The sequence below is a fragment of the Malaya genurostris genome, chromosome 3, assembly GCF_030247185.1.
Source record: "Malaya genurostris strain Urasoe2022 chromosome 3, Malgen_1.1, whole genome shotgun sequence".
Lineage (NCBI taxonomy): Eukaryota > Metazoa > Arthropoda > Insecta > Diptera > Culicidae > Malaya > Malaya genurostris.
This window is the reverse complement of record NC_080572.1, coordinates 219009261-219025243: the sequence shown is the minus strand read 5'-3', so window position 1 is coordinate 219025243 and position 15983 is coordinate 219009261. Positions and strand designations below refer to the sequence as shown.

The window sequence follows — 15983 nt, the reverse complement described above, 5'->3', positions numbered from 1 at the left end:
TCATGTTCGTTGCTGAGCATTAGAACTGACTTAGGCTTACCGGTCCCCAGACTCCGGTTCCGAAACTACCGAGAGCAGTGGTAGCAAACTCCAAAATATAACTCGTTGACTGGCTGGGCCGATTTTCTCAAACTTAGGTTCAAATTAAAGTTTTTATTGCGCAATGAAAATACGCTCCATTTTATCTGGATCGTACTTCCTGCTTCGGGATTACAGTTTGAAGAGTACCCAAAATTCCAAACCGTCGCTTGAATGGTTTGAAAGGTTTAGACTTTGAACGAAGTCTTCACGTGTTGTCTATAGAATCCAAGAAATATGTTTCGAAAGCATATCAGGACTCATAAACTTGAAAAATATACATCTCTATCACCACCTGTAATAATTATTTCAACAAATATTGTACAACATATCGCGTTTCTTGGTGTTCCGAAAGATCGCGAATGAATAAAAATAAAAATTCATTGGACCAACTGATTCACTAATTCACTTCGAATTCAATCATTAACTCGCAAAAAAAATGTATCCTTTGCAATCAGAATTCCAGTTTTCGAACTTGAACCCGATGATTCATATCTAAACACACCTTTGAAAACGATTCATGACCTCCGACGACCAACGAAAAATTTCTTTCTCCTTACAAAACAAACAGTCGATAGATCACATAACTCTAACAAGTCTTTATTTCACAGTCCACAAAGGGTGCATAAATGCGATAAATGCAACAACACCCTTTTCTTACCTCTCTGCAACGAATGACAGAGTCCATAATAACAACAACAACAATAATAACAACGAGACCTTAGTGATGCTGATCAATGTTGGCATAACTCTCACCACCGTGTCCGTGTCCGTCATGGTGTTCACCGTAAACGGCCGGATGACTGGCGTGTCCAGCGCGCTGCACGTGGGCCTGGAATCCAACGTGTTTGTCCGATTTGTAGTTCACCACCCGGTGGGTGCCGTCCGGTTCATGCAGCGAGTACGATCCTTGCACGGCATCGCCATCCCGGTGTTCCCACTGTTCCTTGTTGTCACCGGTATGGGAATCCTTGACACCGTACTCGAACTTGTACTTCGGGTGGGCATGATATTCCTCGTACGCCAGCACGGCGACGGCCAAACAGGCAACCAGTGCTATAATCTGCAAAAATAATTAGAAAGGAAAACGAGTTACGGTGGAACAAAGAAAACCGGAGGAAAGTGCCCCGCCGTCAATGCTACCTTAAACATGTTGCTTTTCCTGCTTCAACTGCTGAAAAGAGGCTGCTGACCTATTGCTTGAGAGCTGTTCTGAGACTGATACCAAACACCACTGGGCAGTGAATATTTATACACGAAACTGTATTTTGTTTTAACCTGAGGTGAATGTGGTAAGTGAGGTTATTACCAGTGCGAGTGTTAATTTACACACTGCTCTCTTTGCTATGTAATCATATGTCAGAAAGACCGTTCATGTTTCGATCTGTACTGACACGATTTTCCCTTTCGCCTCACTCCAAAAAAAGTTCTTGAACAAGTTTCGGCGACCACTGATGGCTTGCAAATAGCTGAAAATAGCTCTCGAAGAACGGCACCATTATTACTCGGGTGAGTTCAATTTAACACACTACATATTTCCAAACCGGCCGATTCCACTACTTCGGTTCGACGGTCATGACTTTGATGCACCTGCCAACCCAAAATGACAAAATTTTCCCAAAACCGAGCGAGCGAACGAACGAACGAACGATGCAATTTTTCTGCGGCTTCTCTTTCATTACCATCGCTATTTCGTGTCACTGTTTTTACTACGGAGGCCAAGATGTTTCACGGCCCAAGGCTCGTGGCGGTCATCAGCTAAGATGATTGATTTTAATGGAAAATTTGAGCAACGCACTTCGATCGAACAAGCCGATACTTCATTCGTGTAGATTTCGGACCACCGACATCACACACCGTCCAACACGCCCCATCTTTCTGAGTGATTCGTCATTTTAAACCAGCCTAGAGCATCGCACAGTGGTTAATTTCTCCGACGCATCTCACACGAGTGTATAAATACATCAATCTGCTCGGATCAAGGTATCAGTTTCGGTGAAATCATCCTCTAGTAAACATACCAACCGATTTACGCACGGCAAAATGATCAAGGTAAGAATCCAAAGGTCGCAAATTAACTCCAGCCACCCAACATTTGAATGACATTGTTTTTTATGCTTTTGAACAGATCATCGCACTACTAGCCTGTCTGGCTGTCGTCGCTTCTGCCCAATACCCGTCGGGAGACTATAAAGAAGAACATCATTCCCATCCCAAGTACAAGTTCGAGTACGGAGTCCATGATCCCCACACGGGCGATCACAAGTCCCAGTGGGAGGTGCGTGATGGGGATGTCGTCAAGGGTCAGTACACACTAGTCGAATCGGATGGCAGCGAGCGCATCGTTGATTACAAAGCCGACGACCACAATGGATTCGAAGCCGTCGTCAAGAATGTCCACCACGGTCACTCTTTGCATTGATGATGGACCCAGGAACGATTTTCCTTTGAAATTTCAAATTGCTAGACATGTTTTTTCCATACCAAATGTGATATTGTAATTAATAATAGTGAATTTTTATTTATCCAACTCCAAAGTCAAACTGTTTTAATTGGTGTGTTGTGTGTTTGAAAAATTCCATGCGTTTTGATTATACGTGCAAAACAATTTAAACCTGAGATCAAGTAAGTTTTGGCATAATCACATTTCGATGACCCGTTTTATCTTGTGCCATCAACCAGTTCCGCAACAATTTGAATCAAATGAACATTCTGCAGAGACTTTCGATCTCTTGCAGTTGCAAAGTTTCTGCTACCACTGTTAAAATCGAATTTTGAACCGAGGCCCGGAGGAGTGTCATAAATAATTCGAAACAGTTCTTCGAGGTCACCAAATGACTGACAAAAATTACCACTTATTTTTCTCGAAGATGGTTGGCCCGATTTTTACAAACCTAGATTTAAATTAAAAAAAATCTAGGGTCCCATACTAGATTCCTAAACTTCATATAGATTTTCTGGTTCCGGAATTACACGGTGATATGCACCAAATATATGCAAATTATATCAATAACTTTTGTCTGAGGATTCTGAGCCTATTTTCACAGACTTAAATTCAAATGAAAGCTATTATAGTCCCTGAATTTCATCCGGATCCAGTTTTCAGTCCCGGAATTACAGTGGGGTCTCCTACAATGTGGTTGACCAAGGGCGTGAATAAAGAATCCGCATTGTAAGAGACCCAGAACATATAGGATTTCGGCTGATTGGGGTTGAGAACGATTATAATGCACAGATAACCCAATACAGTCTTTAATGAACTTGTTGAAGTTACTTGAACTTAAAATTTAGAACCATTTTGTAGGAAATTAGTTAAGAACTGCTTCACCAGGGGCATAAAATAATGCATTTGTGTACAATAAACAAAATGGTTCAAGAATGAAGAAGCACGAAAGCTACAGCGTCCGGAAGAATTTGAGCTTCAAACAAGGAGCTCAAAGTTTTTGTCAAACGATGAAAACTTTAATTTGGAATCACTCTATCAGATGGAGTTAGTGTGCTAGAATATTTTTACCATATTGCATATAGAAGGGCTATGCAATCGCTGTGAAAACCGATTTTATAACCGAAGCCCAGAGGATCGATTGCCATATACCATTCGACTCAGTTCGTCGAGATCACAAAATATCTGTGAGTGTATGTTTGTATGTGTGTATGTGATAAATAATGTCACTCACATTTTTCAGAGATGGCTAAACCGAATTTCGCAAACGAAAAGCCTTATGGTAGCCTGCTATTGAATTTGATCTTTATTCGACTTCCGGTTCCGGTATTACAAAGTAATATGTGCAAATCTACGAGAAAATGCATCCCCAATTTTCGCAGAAAGTTCTTAATCGATTTTCACAAACAAAGATGCAAATAAAAGGTCTTGATTTTTTTACATCCCCGGAAAGTCGATCCGGATCCGACCTCCGGTTCCGGTATTACAGCGCGATAAGTGAATATTTTTTTAATTTCTAGCGTATTTTTTCACAAGCAAAACGAGGTGCAAATTTATTTAAAAATTACAGATAAATTTATCTAGTTAGCAGATATTGTTGGTTGGGAGGGGGGGGACTACTTATCCCCGTTTTCTGTTTCCGAGCGCACCGATAATAGTGAAGAAAAGCTCCGAGAACTGAGCTCACTTTGATTTCTCAGCTACAGCTTTACAAATATTGATTGAAATTAAAGTTCCCATTGGCTTAAAAGATACTGTGCGATTTCATACAGATCCTGCTTTCGAAACTTTCAAATCGTCATACAAAATTATGATGCAAAACCGGTACTCATCGGTACGTGCGGTACGGAAGAAGAAAACACCACCGCCTTTCCAGTTCGTGTTCGTATCTCATCCGACACAGTCGAAATTTGCTTACGGTCGAGACGACAAAAACAAAGACAATACATTGTAGTGAACAATAGAGCGTACCAAATGGGCAAATACCTGAAACTTGACCAATAAGGCCAAATTCAATATGTATTGAAGTTAGACCAGCAGCAAACGAAATTGAAATCTTACTTACCCAAGTAACAATTTTTGTTACTCCAGCTTGTTTGTGACTAGTTTGCAACCAGATATTTGAGTGATTGTTACTAACATCTAATCACTTGCATGACTTAAAAAGCGCAGTTTCTACTAGTTGTTAGGTCGGCTAAAAATAAGTTGTCGTTACGTTGTAATGTCATACTGAAAGATAACTTGAAAATAACTTGTTTTCAAGTAAACTAGTCGAAACTTAGTCACCATCGATATTATAAACATTGAATGAATACAGAACACTTATCTATCATCAATAAAAAAAACAGAAGAGTGCTTTAAATCACAAACTTGATACAAGGTACAAATTTCACAACGATTTTAAAACTGTCGAGCGGAATTAAATTTTACTTAACTGTTTATAAAGATATAAAAATAAACAGGAAAATAACCCTATGTTCAGAATGCTCAAAATTATTCCAAGTAGAGTGATTTCTCATCATTTTAAATTCATATATCATGGGAATTATAGAATTATCACAATCGATGTTCAATCCCTATATTATTTTCTTCGTGTTTATGACAATGCATAGAACAAAAATGACTATTCTGCCTTTCACTATTTTCGGCAAAAAGTAGTTTTGAAAAAAGTGATATCCTGGTTTTTTTTATGTTTCACACACTTCTTGAGACTTTATATTGTGTTCGCCATATTCAAGCCAACAAAGGTTGTTTTGTTTGCATTTTCGTTATCATAACATTGGGAAAACCTACCGATAACTGTTTGAATCAATGAAGAAATTATATGTTATAATCTTATAATATCTAAGTTATTACTACATCAATTCACAGTAACGATTTACATATACGCTTACGTATTTATAATGGTTTCGCAACGGAAAATAAACCTTTTTTCAACTAGTAGCTAAAAGCATAGCTGTGATTAAAGATATGTTAGAATCAAGTAACGATAACTTACAAATGATAGCTAGTTCAATGTTTACGTTATAAAGAAACATTGCTGTCACCTTGTTTTAACCAATATAACATAAAAAACATGTTCGTGCTCTTGTTGCAACACAGTTGGGTTAAGTAGTATCAAAACTAGTTACGGGTGGCTACTATTGAAGTCAAATAAACTTATTTTCAACTAGTAGCTAGAAGCATTGTTGTGATTAAAGATATGTTTGGATTAAGTAACGATAGCTTATAAATTATATTTAATTCAATATGACACAAAGACGTTATTATTGGAAACCTAAATAACTATTTCGTAACTAGTTATGTTATGATGAAACATTGCTGTCACCATGTTTTAACCAGTATAACATAAAAAACATATTCGTGCTCTTGTTGCAAAATAGTTTGGATTTTGTCGTATCAGAACTAGTTGCGGATTGCTATTTGGGTAAGCAACGAATGCATCTAGACGTAAATGATGTAAATGAGATTCAATTCAACAAGGTTACTAGCTCTTTGTACATTATGTTTAAACGTGAAAGAGATACGATTGCATTCGCTTCGGTTAACAACGAGGTGCACAGTGTCGAGTATAACAATGATAAATTCAAAATCCCTGTGTATGTGGAGCACGATGCCATAGAAGTACATGTACATGACCTCCCCCCGCAGGCTAGTGACGATTTTGTTCGCGAAAATATGTCACATTACGGAGAAATTCTTTCCATCGAAAGGGAAGTATAGCGGATTTTCCCCGGTATCCGGAATGGCGTGCGAGTGGTACGTATGCAACTACATAAGGCAATTCTATCTCACATCATTTGTGGACAACGCGCTACACACCCGTGTAAAACGTTGATTACCTATGAGAATCAGTTGATTACCTCTCAGTTTTGTTAACAACCTGCACACTACGGTAAACCATGCTCTGAAACTTCGAAAAAGACGTCTTCAACCAAAGACAAGGACAACCGTTCAGCAACAGTAACTGGTGAATCCAATACTTCTGCTTCAAAAACACTTTCAGCATCAAACCAGCAGGCAACTGCAATCAATGTCCAACAAAACGTATCTACAGCAACTAGCAATAAGCACAAGACTGCGAACAACAGCGAGAAGAACATGGAAACCACTTATAACAATAGGTTTGGAAACAACAATATCACCGTTGCGGCAATGGATAACGAGACGAGCCACGAACAAAGTGCTCCTCAATCCTCGCTGAAAGGAGGCTTCTCTTCCCCTAGAAAAAGAGTGACAACCAAATCCAATATAAAAAATAAGCTTATTCAAAACTGGACTCAATCGGCCACGTAAAGCTTGTACGCATATAGTCCTGAATAAATATATATATATATATATATATATATATATATATATATATATATATATATATATATATATATATATATATATATATATATATATATATATATATATATATATATATATATATATATATATATATATATATATATATATATATATATATATATAGGTATATTGAATAGAAAAAAACAACCGTCTTAGCGAACGTAGCATACAGGGAGCTTTGTTCAATTTCGTATAGCGTGCAGGGATACCACATTTTGAATTATATTCTTCAGAAGAAAAATCTGTAAAATAATAAGAAATTAAAGTGCAACGAAAGGAAAAATTATTATATCGAATCTGAAAATGACAGCTACGTTTTGTTTGCAAAGTGTCCTATACCATTCGACTCAGTTCATCGAGCTGAGCAAATTTTGTGTGTGTATGTATGTATGTATGTATGTGTGTGTATGTGTCAAATATTGCCATTTTTCTCGGGGATAGCTTGACTGATTTTCACAAACTAAGGCTCAAATAAAAGGTCTTATGATCCCATAGGTTGCTATTGGATTTCATCCGTATCCGACTTCCGTTTTCATAATTATAGGGTAAAGTGTATTTAAAATTGCACTCCATCATTTAGTGCGACGATGCAAAATAAAGTAAAATTCTTATTAATTTGACATAACTGTTTACAAATTGAAAATATTATGTTATTTTCTACCCAAAGAAAGTTTCTAATTTAATTCAAACTTGAAAAAAAAAATTCTTGGCAGAATCTTCCAGCGATATTTTCGAAAATACAAGTAATATGAGAATGGCATCATTATACTACTAGGTGAACGGCGGGTCAGCGGCCAACAGAGTTTTCTAAATATTAAAATAATACACTTATAAAACTAAAAAAAATAGAACGAACTAGTTTTCTAAAAAGATTTTCGGGCTGCCCAGGACTACGTAATGAATAACATGTTAGCTAAGAACTTACCCACCGGAAGGCGCTTATGGACTTGCAAGTTTACGATAGAAAATATTTTATGCTTTATTTATAAAACCTGATTATGTAGAATATTCGATTTGTAGGTAATAATACTCGGGAGTTTAAAACAATTCAATTAGTGTCAGAAGTAATTTAAAATTATCTCACTTGATGGTGCTAGTTGGCAATTCCTGTAATTTAAGATCATGATGACTAATTAAGATGCTTTTTTTCAATAAATTGTTTCAGGGTTTCAAGACATATTATATGATTGCCAGATAGCTCCTGTAATATCTGCCAGGCGTTAGTGAGCATGTAAAGCATGAATTCGGAAACTTTTTCTGTAGGGAGCGATAGTAAGTTACTATGGCATTAAGATAAGTTAGCTATCGACATCTGAAATTTTGAACAGTTTGATAGAGTAAAAGCTCGAACTTCGCACAAAAAATTAGATTGTATATATAGTTGGATGTAACTTTTTGTGTATATTCTGAGCGGGTTCGATAATTAGGAGAGCGGGTCATTTCACCGAATGCCATTTCACCGAAAGTCATTTCACCGAAAGTCGTTTCACCGTAGAGGCCATTTCGCCGAAAGGGTAATTTCGTCGAAAGGGTAATTTCGTTTACATCACATAATGATTGAGAAAACTGCAAATTCTGGTTATTCATCAAAATTATCTATTTGTTTTATGCCTCCTGGATAATTGATGTGGTGCAGTCACATAACCGAAACCATGATGACTCGGTGGTACTAAGCCGCCGAGGTGACGCCAGCTGAGTTGGCCGCCGACCCGCCGTCGGAAGCGACGTCGACCTCTTGTTTGCTCGGTCTATTAAAAGCTAGGTTTCTTTACTTCAGAGCGGTTGCAAGGCCGAATAGCACACGAGCAAAACGATGTGGCCAAGTGGCGAATTCGAGATTTTTTTCATTTGCACTCTGTTATCGAGAAATAACGCAAACAATTGCCTGGATTTGAAATACAAGAATATAAAAAAACCATTCAAGTCTTTCTGGATTATTTCAGAAGTACGATTGTAGTTCAACAAACCGGGAGTAAACATTATCGTTTTTCATTTGTCTTTATTTCAAATCAATGCCAATCACAATATGAAGACTATTGAAGAAGTCGGCGAAATGGCATTCAGCGAGAAGACATTCAGCGAAATGATATTCGGTAAAATAACCCGTTTGGCGAAATAACCCTCATCCGATAATTAAATGCTGGTAAATGATATTTGAAATTTCAAATTCAAATTCCATTCAAATTCTACTGGTTAATTAACATTTCTTGAAAACTCTCACACTAGAAATATTTTCGGTTTGAAATTTTTAACACATTTTACTCTCTAGATCCAGAGCTTATAAGACCATAAGACTTTTCATTCGAAACTCAGTTTGTGAAAAACGACTCAGCCTTCTTTAAGAAAAAGAATTGAGTTCGGTTTTGAGTTTTTGACCACTGTCTCCGATACTTCCGAAACCGGAAACTGGGAATCAGTAGAGCCCAAGTCGGTTCGTATAGCGGTTGTATTGAGTTGAAATTTGAAATAGCTTTGAGTCATATTTAGAAGAATTTTTCCAATTTTTGCAACATAGCTCTAAATGACGGTTCGAAATTTTTAACACAAGCCGGAAAACGAAACTCGCTACTCTTTCTCCGGTTCCACTAAAGTGACGCTCTGTTTTGGCTGGATTTGGCATCGTGTCATGGTGTGATGCAGTGGTAAGAAGTCTACGATGGTAATTATGTGCCGAAGGAGCCAAATGCGGCAAGCTCGAACTTTGTCCAATAGAAAAATTCTGGGTGATTATAATGGGAAATGTAAGGGAGTAATCTCATAACGTCTGACTTAGTGCACATTATGCGGACATCTATACATCAATGAAAAGCTAAAGTCCCTTACTAACAACTGATTAAGAAACTAAGTTGATTCATTTTATTGAAAATAAATTATTATCAATTTAGTAAAGTGATAAATTTTGGCAATTTCAAAAAAGGTGTTCGGTTACCGGCACCCTAAGAAATTTCGGAAAAATATAAGTAAAAACTTGTTTTAATCCACCTAGTGGTGTAATGATGCCTTTCTCATATCAATCATACTATCATATATAATACTGTGGTATTCTTCAAAATAATTTTCTTCGATTTATAAAAGAATAACCGAAATCGGTTTGTTTGACCGTCTACTGATAAAAACTATCAATTGGAAAAGATTTAAGGTCGATTTAGAAATTGTTTTAAGGTTTTTCCCCATTTTAAGTTATAGTATACATTTTTTAACACCTGGGACCACCTTTCATTTGAACCTAAGTTTGTGAAAATCGGTCGCGCCATCTATGAGAAAAGTTAGAACACATATTTTTTTTGCGCATTTTACCCCATAACTCCCGAACCGGAAGTCGGATCCAAATTATGTTTGATTATTTCACCGAAAGTCGTTTCACCGTAGAGGCCATTTCGCCGAAAGGGTAATTTCGTCGAAAGGGTAATTTCGTTTACATCACATAATGATTGAGAAAACTGCAAATTCTGGTTATTCATCAAAATTATCTATTTGTTTTATGCCTCCTGGATAATTGATGTGGTGCAGTCACATAACCGAAACCATGATGACTCGGTGGTACTAAGCCGCCGAGGTGACGCCAGCTGAGTTGGCCGCCGACTCGCCGTCGGAAGCGACGTCGACCTCTTGTTTGCTCGGTCTATTAAAAGCTAGGTTTCTTTACTTCAGAGCGGTTGCAAGGCCGAATAGCACACGAGCAAAACGATGTGGCCAAGTGGCGAATTCGAGATTTTTTTCATTTGCACTCTGTTATCGAGAAATAACGCAAACAATTGCCTGGATTTGAAATACAAGAATATAAAAAAACCATTCAAGTCTTTCTGGATTATTTCAGAAGTACGATTGTAGTTCAACAAACCGAGAGTAAACATTATCGTTTTTCATTTGTCTTTATTTCAAATCAATGCCAATCACAATATGAAAACTATTGAAGAAGTCGGCGAAATGACCCTTTCGGCGAAATGGCATTCAGCGAGAAGACATTCAGCGAAATGATATTCGGTAAAATAACCCGTTTGGCGAAATAACCCTCATCCGATAATTAAATGCTGGTAAATGATATTTGAAATTTCAAATTCAAATTCCATTCAAATTCTACTGGTTAATTAACATTTCTTGAAAACTCTCACACTAGAAATATTTTCGGTTTGAAATTTTTAACACATTTTACTCTCTAGATCCAGAGCTTATAAGACCATAAGACTTTTCATTCGAAACTCAGTTTGTGAAAAACGACTCAGCCTTCTTTAAGAAAAAGAATTGAGTTCGGTTTTGAGTTTTTGACCACTGTCTCCGATACTTCCGAAACCGGAAACTGGGAATCAGTAGAGCCCAAGTCGGTTCGTATAGCGGTTGTATTGAGTTGAAATTTGAAATAGCTTTGAGTCATATTTAGAAGAATTTTTCCAATTTTTGCAACATAGCTCTAAATGACGGTTCGAAATTTTTAACACAAGCCGGAAAACGAAACTCGCTACTCTTTCTCCGGTTCCACTAAAGTGACGCTCTGTTTTGGCTGGATTTGGCATCGTGTCATGGTGTGATGCAGTGGTAAGAAGTCTACGATGGTAATTATGTGCCGAAGGAGCCAAATGCGGCAAGCTCGAACTTTGTCCAATAGAAAAATTCTGGGTGATTATAATGGGAAATGTAAGGGAGTAATCTCATAACGTCTGACTTAGTGCACATTATGCGGACATCTATACATCAATGAAAAGCTAAAGTCCCTAACTAACAACTGATTAAGAAACTAAGTTGATTAATTTTATTGAAAATAAATTATTATCAATTTAGTAAAGTGATAAATTTTGGCAATTTCAAAAAAGGTGTTCGGTTACCGGCACCCTAAGAAATTTCGGAAAAATATAAGTAAAAACTTGTTTTAATCCACCTAGTGGTGTAATGATGCCTTTCTCATATCAATCATACTATCATATATAATACTGTGGTATTCTTCAAAATAATTTTCTTCGATTTATAAAAGAATAACCGAAATCGGTTTGTTTGACCGTCTACTGATAAAAACTATCAATTGGAAAAGATTTAAGGTCGATTTAGAAATTGTTTTAAGGTTTTTCCCCATTTTAAGTTATGGTATACATTTTTTAACACCTGGGACCACCTTTCATTTGAACCTAAGTTTGTGAAAATCGGTCGCGCCATCTATGAGAAAAGTTAGAACACATATTTTTTTTGCGCATTTTACCCCATAACTCCCGAACCGGAAGTCGGATCCAAATTATGTTCAGGAATTTTTATAGGACCTCAAGACCTTTCATTTGAATCTAAGTTTGTGAAAATCGGTTCAGCCATCTCTGAGAAAAGTTATTGCAAAAAAACGTTACATACACACACAGAAATTTTGCGTACTCGACGAACTGAATCGAATGGTATATGTCACTCGTCCCTCCGGGCCCCGGTTCAAAAGTCGATTTTCACAGTGATTGCATAACCTTTCTATATGAGAAAAGCAAAAAGATATTAAACAAGATAAGAAACTTACAATTCAAAATATCTGCTTTGTTTTGTTTTTATTTCCATAAATTTAATCTGAATTTCGCAGCCGGCTTACATCACCACGCAAAGAACCACAATAACATATGTCGAGATAGTTGCACTACGGGAATAGAGTAAGATTGACTAATAAATCTTGTAATTTTGAAAGTTGCTCTATTGGCAAGTCTGTAAAAATCGACGCTAAACAGTGCAAGAGCTCCTGCTACTATTCCTGCGTTCCTCACATGCTTCTAAGGACTGCAACCGTCTCTAAAGATGACAAACACAACACTCTTTAAAAATGACATGCAGATTTGTAAGCCATGTTTTTTCATCTCATAGAAAAATTTACAACTCATGCATTTATCGGCAGAATGAAAAATAAACAATCACTGACAGTAACGGTATAGAATCTGTATCAATTTAAGGAAAAGAAAACCTTTAAAAGATAGGTCACTTGGCGAAAATTTTACCAGTAACTATTTCGTTACAGTTCGGTCAACACTTGCACCCCAATATTACTCGAAAATGTTGAAGGTAAAAAATTAAATTCAAGACTGCAGTTTCAATTGCGATTCTTTCGTTTCCTCAGATTATATTTATAACGTACCTATTGGTAATCGTCTGCCGGGCTAAGTATGCTCCATCGAACGACATGTTCGAACATGGCGTGCAGGACCAGGATTCTGGAAACAACAAGAACCGATGGGAATCTAATGACGGTTACGCTCTGGATGAATCCGATGGAGCCGAACCGCTTGATCTTTATAAAACTTATAAATGGAACGATTTTCAGGCGTTTGAAAAGCGCATTGGAAAAGCCGTTCGCCCACCAACGTACGAAGTACTCAACTACGGACACAATATCTGGAAGCAACCATACGAATGGATTGATCAACAAGCAAGCGCCAGTAATTAATGAAAGACCAAAGCCGGTTCCAGCCTGCCAGCAGCTACACGAACCAGAATATCTACTAGCAAATATCGAGGAAACCGCACTGGGAGAAAGACACGATCCTCGGTCGATGTCGAGACGTTGGGGCCTTACGGGAGCCTGGCGTAATTAGGAAAAATAGTTATTTTGTATTTATCTTCCACTTTGTTAGTTGGTTTATATAATCAGTTGTAATTGAACGTGTTTACTCGCCAATACAACCCGCTCTGCTCCGCACGAACGGCCAGTGGAAAAGCGAAATCTATGGAGTGTGAATTGTCTTGCTTACGTTTTACTTTGGATTGGTTTTGATTGTATCCGATCAACTTGTACCGACTTACGAGCCTTCAAGGCGCGAATCAAGTATCCACCTATTCTGACTGGTGGTAGATTAAAATTCAGCGAAAGCCAATTTGTACCAAGGCAGGAATAACCACCGGAGACCGGTCTTTATAAATAGGTAACTTAATTGAAATAAAGAGTATCATGGTAATAGGCTATTGAAGTAGACAATTCCACGACAAACAAGCGAAACGTTATTGTTTGTAATATCTACAATCCTACTAGGCAAATCTCAAATCAATTAGCCTCTCTTACGTCCGCTTTCCGACATATATTTTTGTAAAAAAATACAACACTAAAACGTAAAAAAAGTAATTTTGATTGCTTCTAATTTGTATGCTAGAAGCAAAAAATGAAAAACTATTATATGCGCTACTAAATAAGGGAACAGCAGTAAGAGCTGATCGATTTGTACGAACATGAAAAAGGCCTGTTTTAGTGGTGTATTGATGCCTTTCTCATGTAATTCATACTTTCATAAATATTACTAAGGGTTGTAAAAAAACTATTCTTTGAATCGGGAATGAGAACAAATCCAAAAGTTTTTACGGCTTTCAAATGGCCAGGTCTACAAGTTGAAATAAATTAAAATTCTGCTTTAAAACTGGTGTACTTTTTTGTGTGTCATTGCCCTGTATTGTCATAGCTGGAAGACAGATCCGGACAAAATTACTTCTGCATTCAATGGAACAGTAGCCACAGTAAGTTTTCAGGGCCAATCAATTGCCAGTCCTGAAAGCTTGAATAATTTTAAAATTTACTTCGAAAGTTTCGTACTTTTTTATGTCGTCACTTATACGTAAGTTAGGCATTTTCTATCATTCACTATCCTGGAAGTTGGATCCGGATGTAATTCAACCTCATTCAATAGAATAAAAGACTATTATTTGAATCAAAGTTGGACCGATTCGGTCATTATTGGTTTGTTTGGTTGTAATCTAATAATCGTGAAAAACTGTCAGTGATATGTAGAGATGCCAATTTTGTTTTAACCATCTTCACTCTGCAATTCCGAAACCAGAAGTCGGACGAAATTCACGAATTTAATACGGGACTATAAGATATTTCCTTTCAAGGATCAAGAGTAAACCAAGTTAACTTGTGTCGGTAATTTGGGTATTACGTAGGTTAAGGGCTCCCTATTTCATCTGAGCTCCTATTTCCACCTCATCCCTTCACCTCATTACTTTGAACATGAATAATATCTTACAACGTACTTGAACCAAACTGTGAAATGTTTAAAAATGAATACTTAAGCTATTGTCACATTTTTCCATTGGAAGAAATGGCTTTAAATTCTTCGGTGATCGTTTTTTTTTTCATTTAAAACAAACTCACTTTTCGATTTAGGACACACAAGATGTACAGTTCGTCATGTTTCTGAATATCTACTAATCGAATCGTCTCAAAACATGATCACTATTTCGCACCATTACACTTCTATTGAATGATGTATGACTTCATAACTAGTAATGCTCACTTGTCACTTATTTAATTCACGATTAAGAACTTCAAAAATTACCCGACAAGCAATAAAAGTCTTCAAAAATATTAGATGAAAGTTTTTTACTTAGTTCAATTGATTGCGCTTTGTTTTCATCTCATTTGGTTTCGCAAAGTTGCCAGGTTTTCTCATAATGTTACAAAACAAAATTGTTTTTCTTATTCAAATTATCATCAACAAGTTTTTTTTTTTTGATATCCGTGACATTAGTTTAATTATATTATTGATATTTATGTTTCAAAAAAACTATTTCGGCTTCGAATATTACCAAAAAAAGCGTGTTAAATACTAATGAAATAACCATTGTGACAAATCTAGTAGCACTGGTTTCTTTCCGCTATATGTCAACATAACGCCGTTAAGTGTGTGTGTGTTTCATCGGCTGTGCACAGAGATGCCAGATATTTTTATAGAAAATATGTATTACTTTGCATGAAAAGTCTATATCTGCTCTACCTGTTTTCACTAATAAAATGATGTTAAAAGATAACTCTTCATATCTGCGAAGATTTCCATTTTAACATGCGATTTGTCCGTTGATTAATGAACTTTCAAAGAATTACTGCGATCAAATAGTAATTCTAAGTCTAATTTTTCACTTCTCACTTTTTATGAACCTGTACAAATCTGTATTACATTTAGGAAATCTGTATAAAATCTGTACTCTGATTTAAATCAACGCAAAAATCTATACAATACAAATACATCTGTATAAATGGCATCTCTGGCTCTGCATTTTGTTTTTAGAAGGGCTAATGCCTAAATAAAAACAATTCCTTTTTTTGTTTTGTTGTTAAATTTACCAAATTAACTGCACAGTAAAATTTTAAATTTAAAACGAAAGGCAACGA

The 15983-nt window shown here is 36.6% G+C and overlaps 2 protein-coding genes across 2 annotated transcripts; one reads left to right on the top strand and one right to left on the bottom strand.

Annotated features, from left to right (window-relative positions):
- Nucleotides 1–657: 657 nt before the first annotated feature.
- Nucleotides 658–1297, bottom strand: LOC131436500 (cuticle protein 19-like). The gene is made up of 2 exons (XM_058605231.1): nucleotides 1222–1297; nucleotides 658–1141 (listed from the first exon to the last, which is right to left on the bottom strand). Exons 1-2 carry the CDS (start codon nucleotides 1228–1230, stop codon nucleotides 800–802), a joined length of 351 nt encoding a protein of 116 aa, XP_058461214.1. The 5' UTR covers nucleotides 1231–1297; the 3' UTR covers nucleotides 658–799.
- Nucleotides 1298–2080: 783 nt separating this feature from the next.
- On the top strand, nucleotides 2081–2566 carry LOC131436315 (cuticle protein 19-like). The gene is made up of 2 exons (XM_058604977.1): nucleotides 2081–2130; nucleotides 2207–2566. The coding sequence occupies exons 1-2, from the start codon at nucleotides 2122–2124 to the stop codon at nucleotides 2498–2500; spliced, it is 303 nt and encodes a 100-aa protein (XP_058460960.1). The 5' UTR covers nucleotides 2081–2121; the 3' UTR covers nucleotides 2501–2566.
- The last annotated feature ends 13417 nt before the right edge of the window (nucleotides 2567–15983 follow it).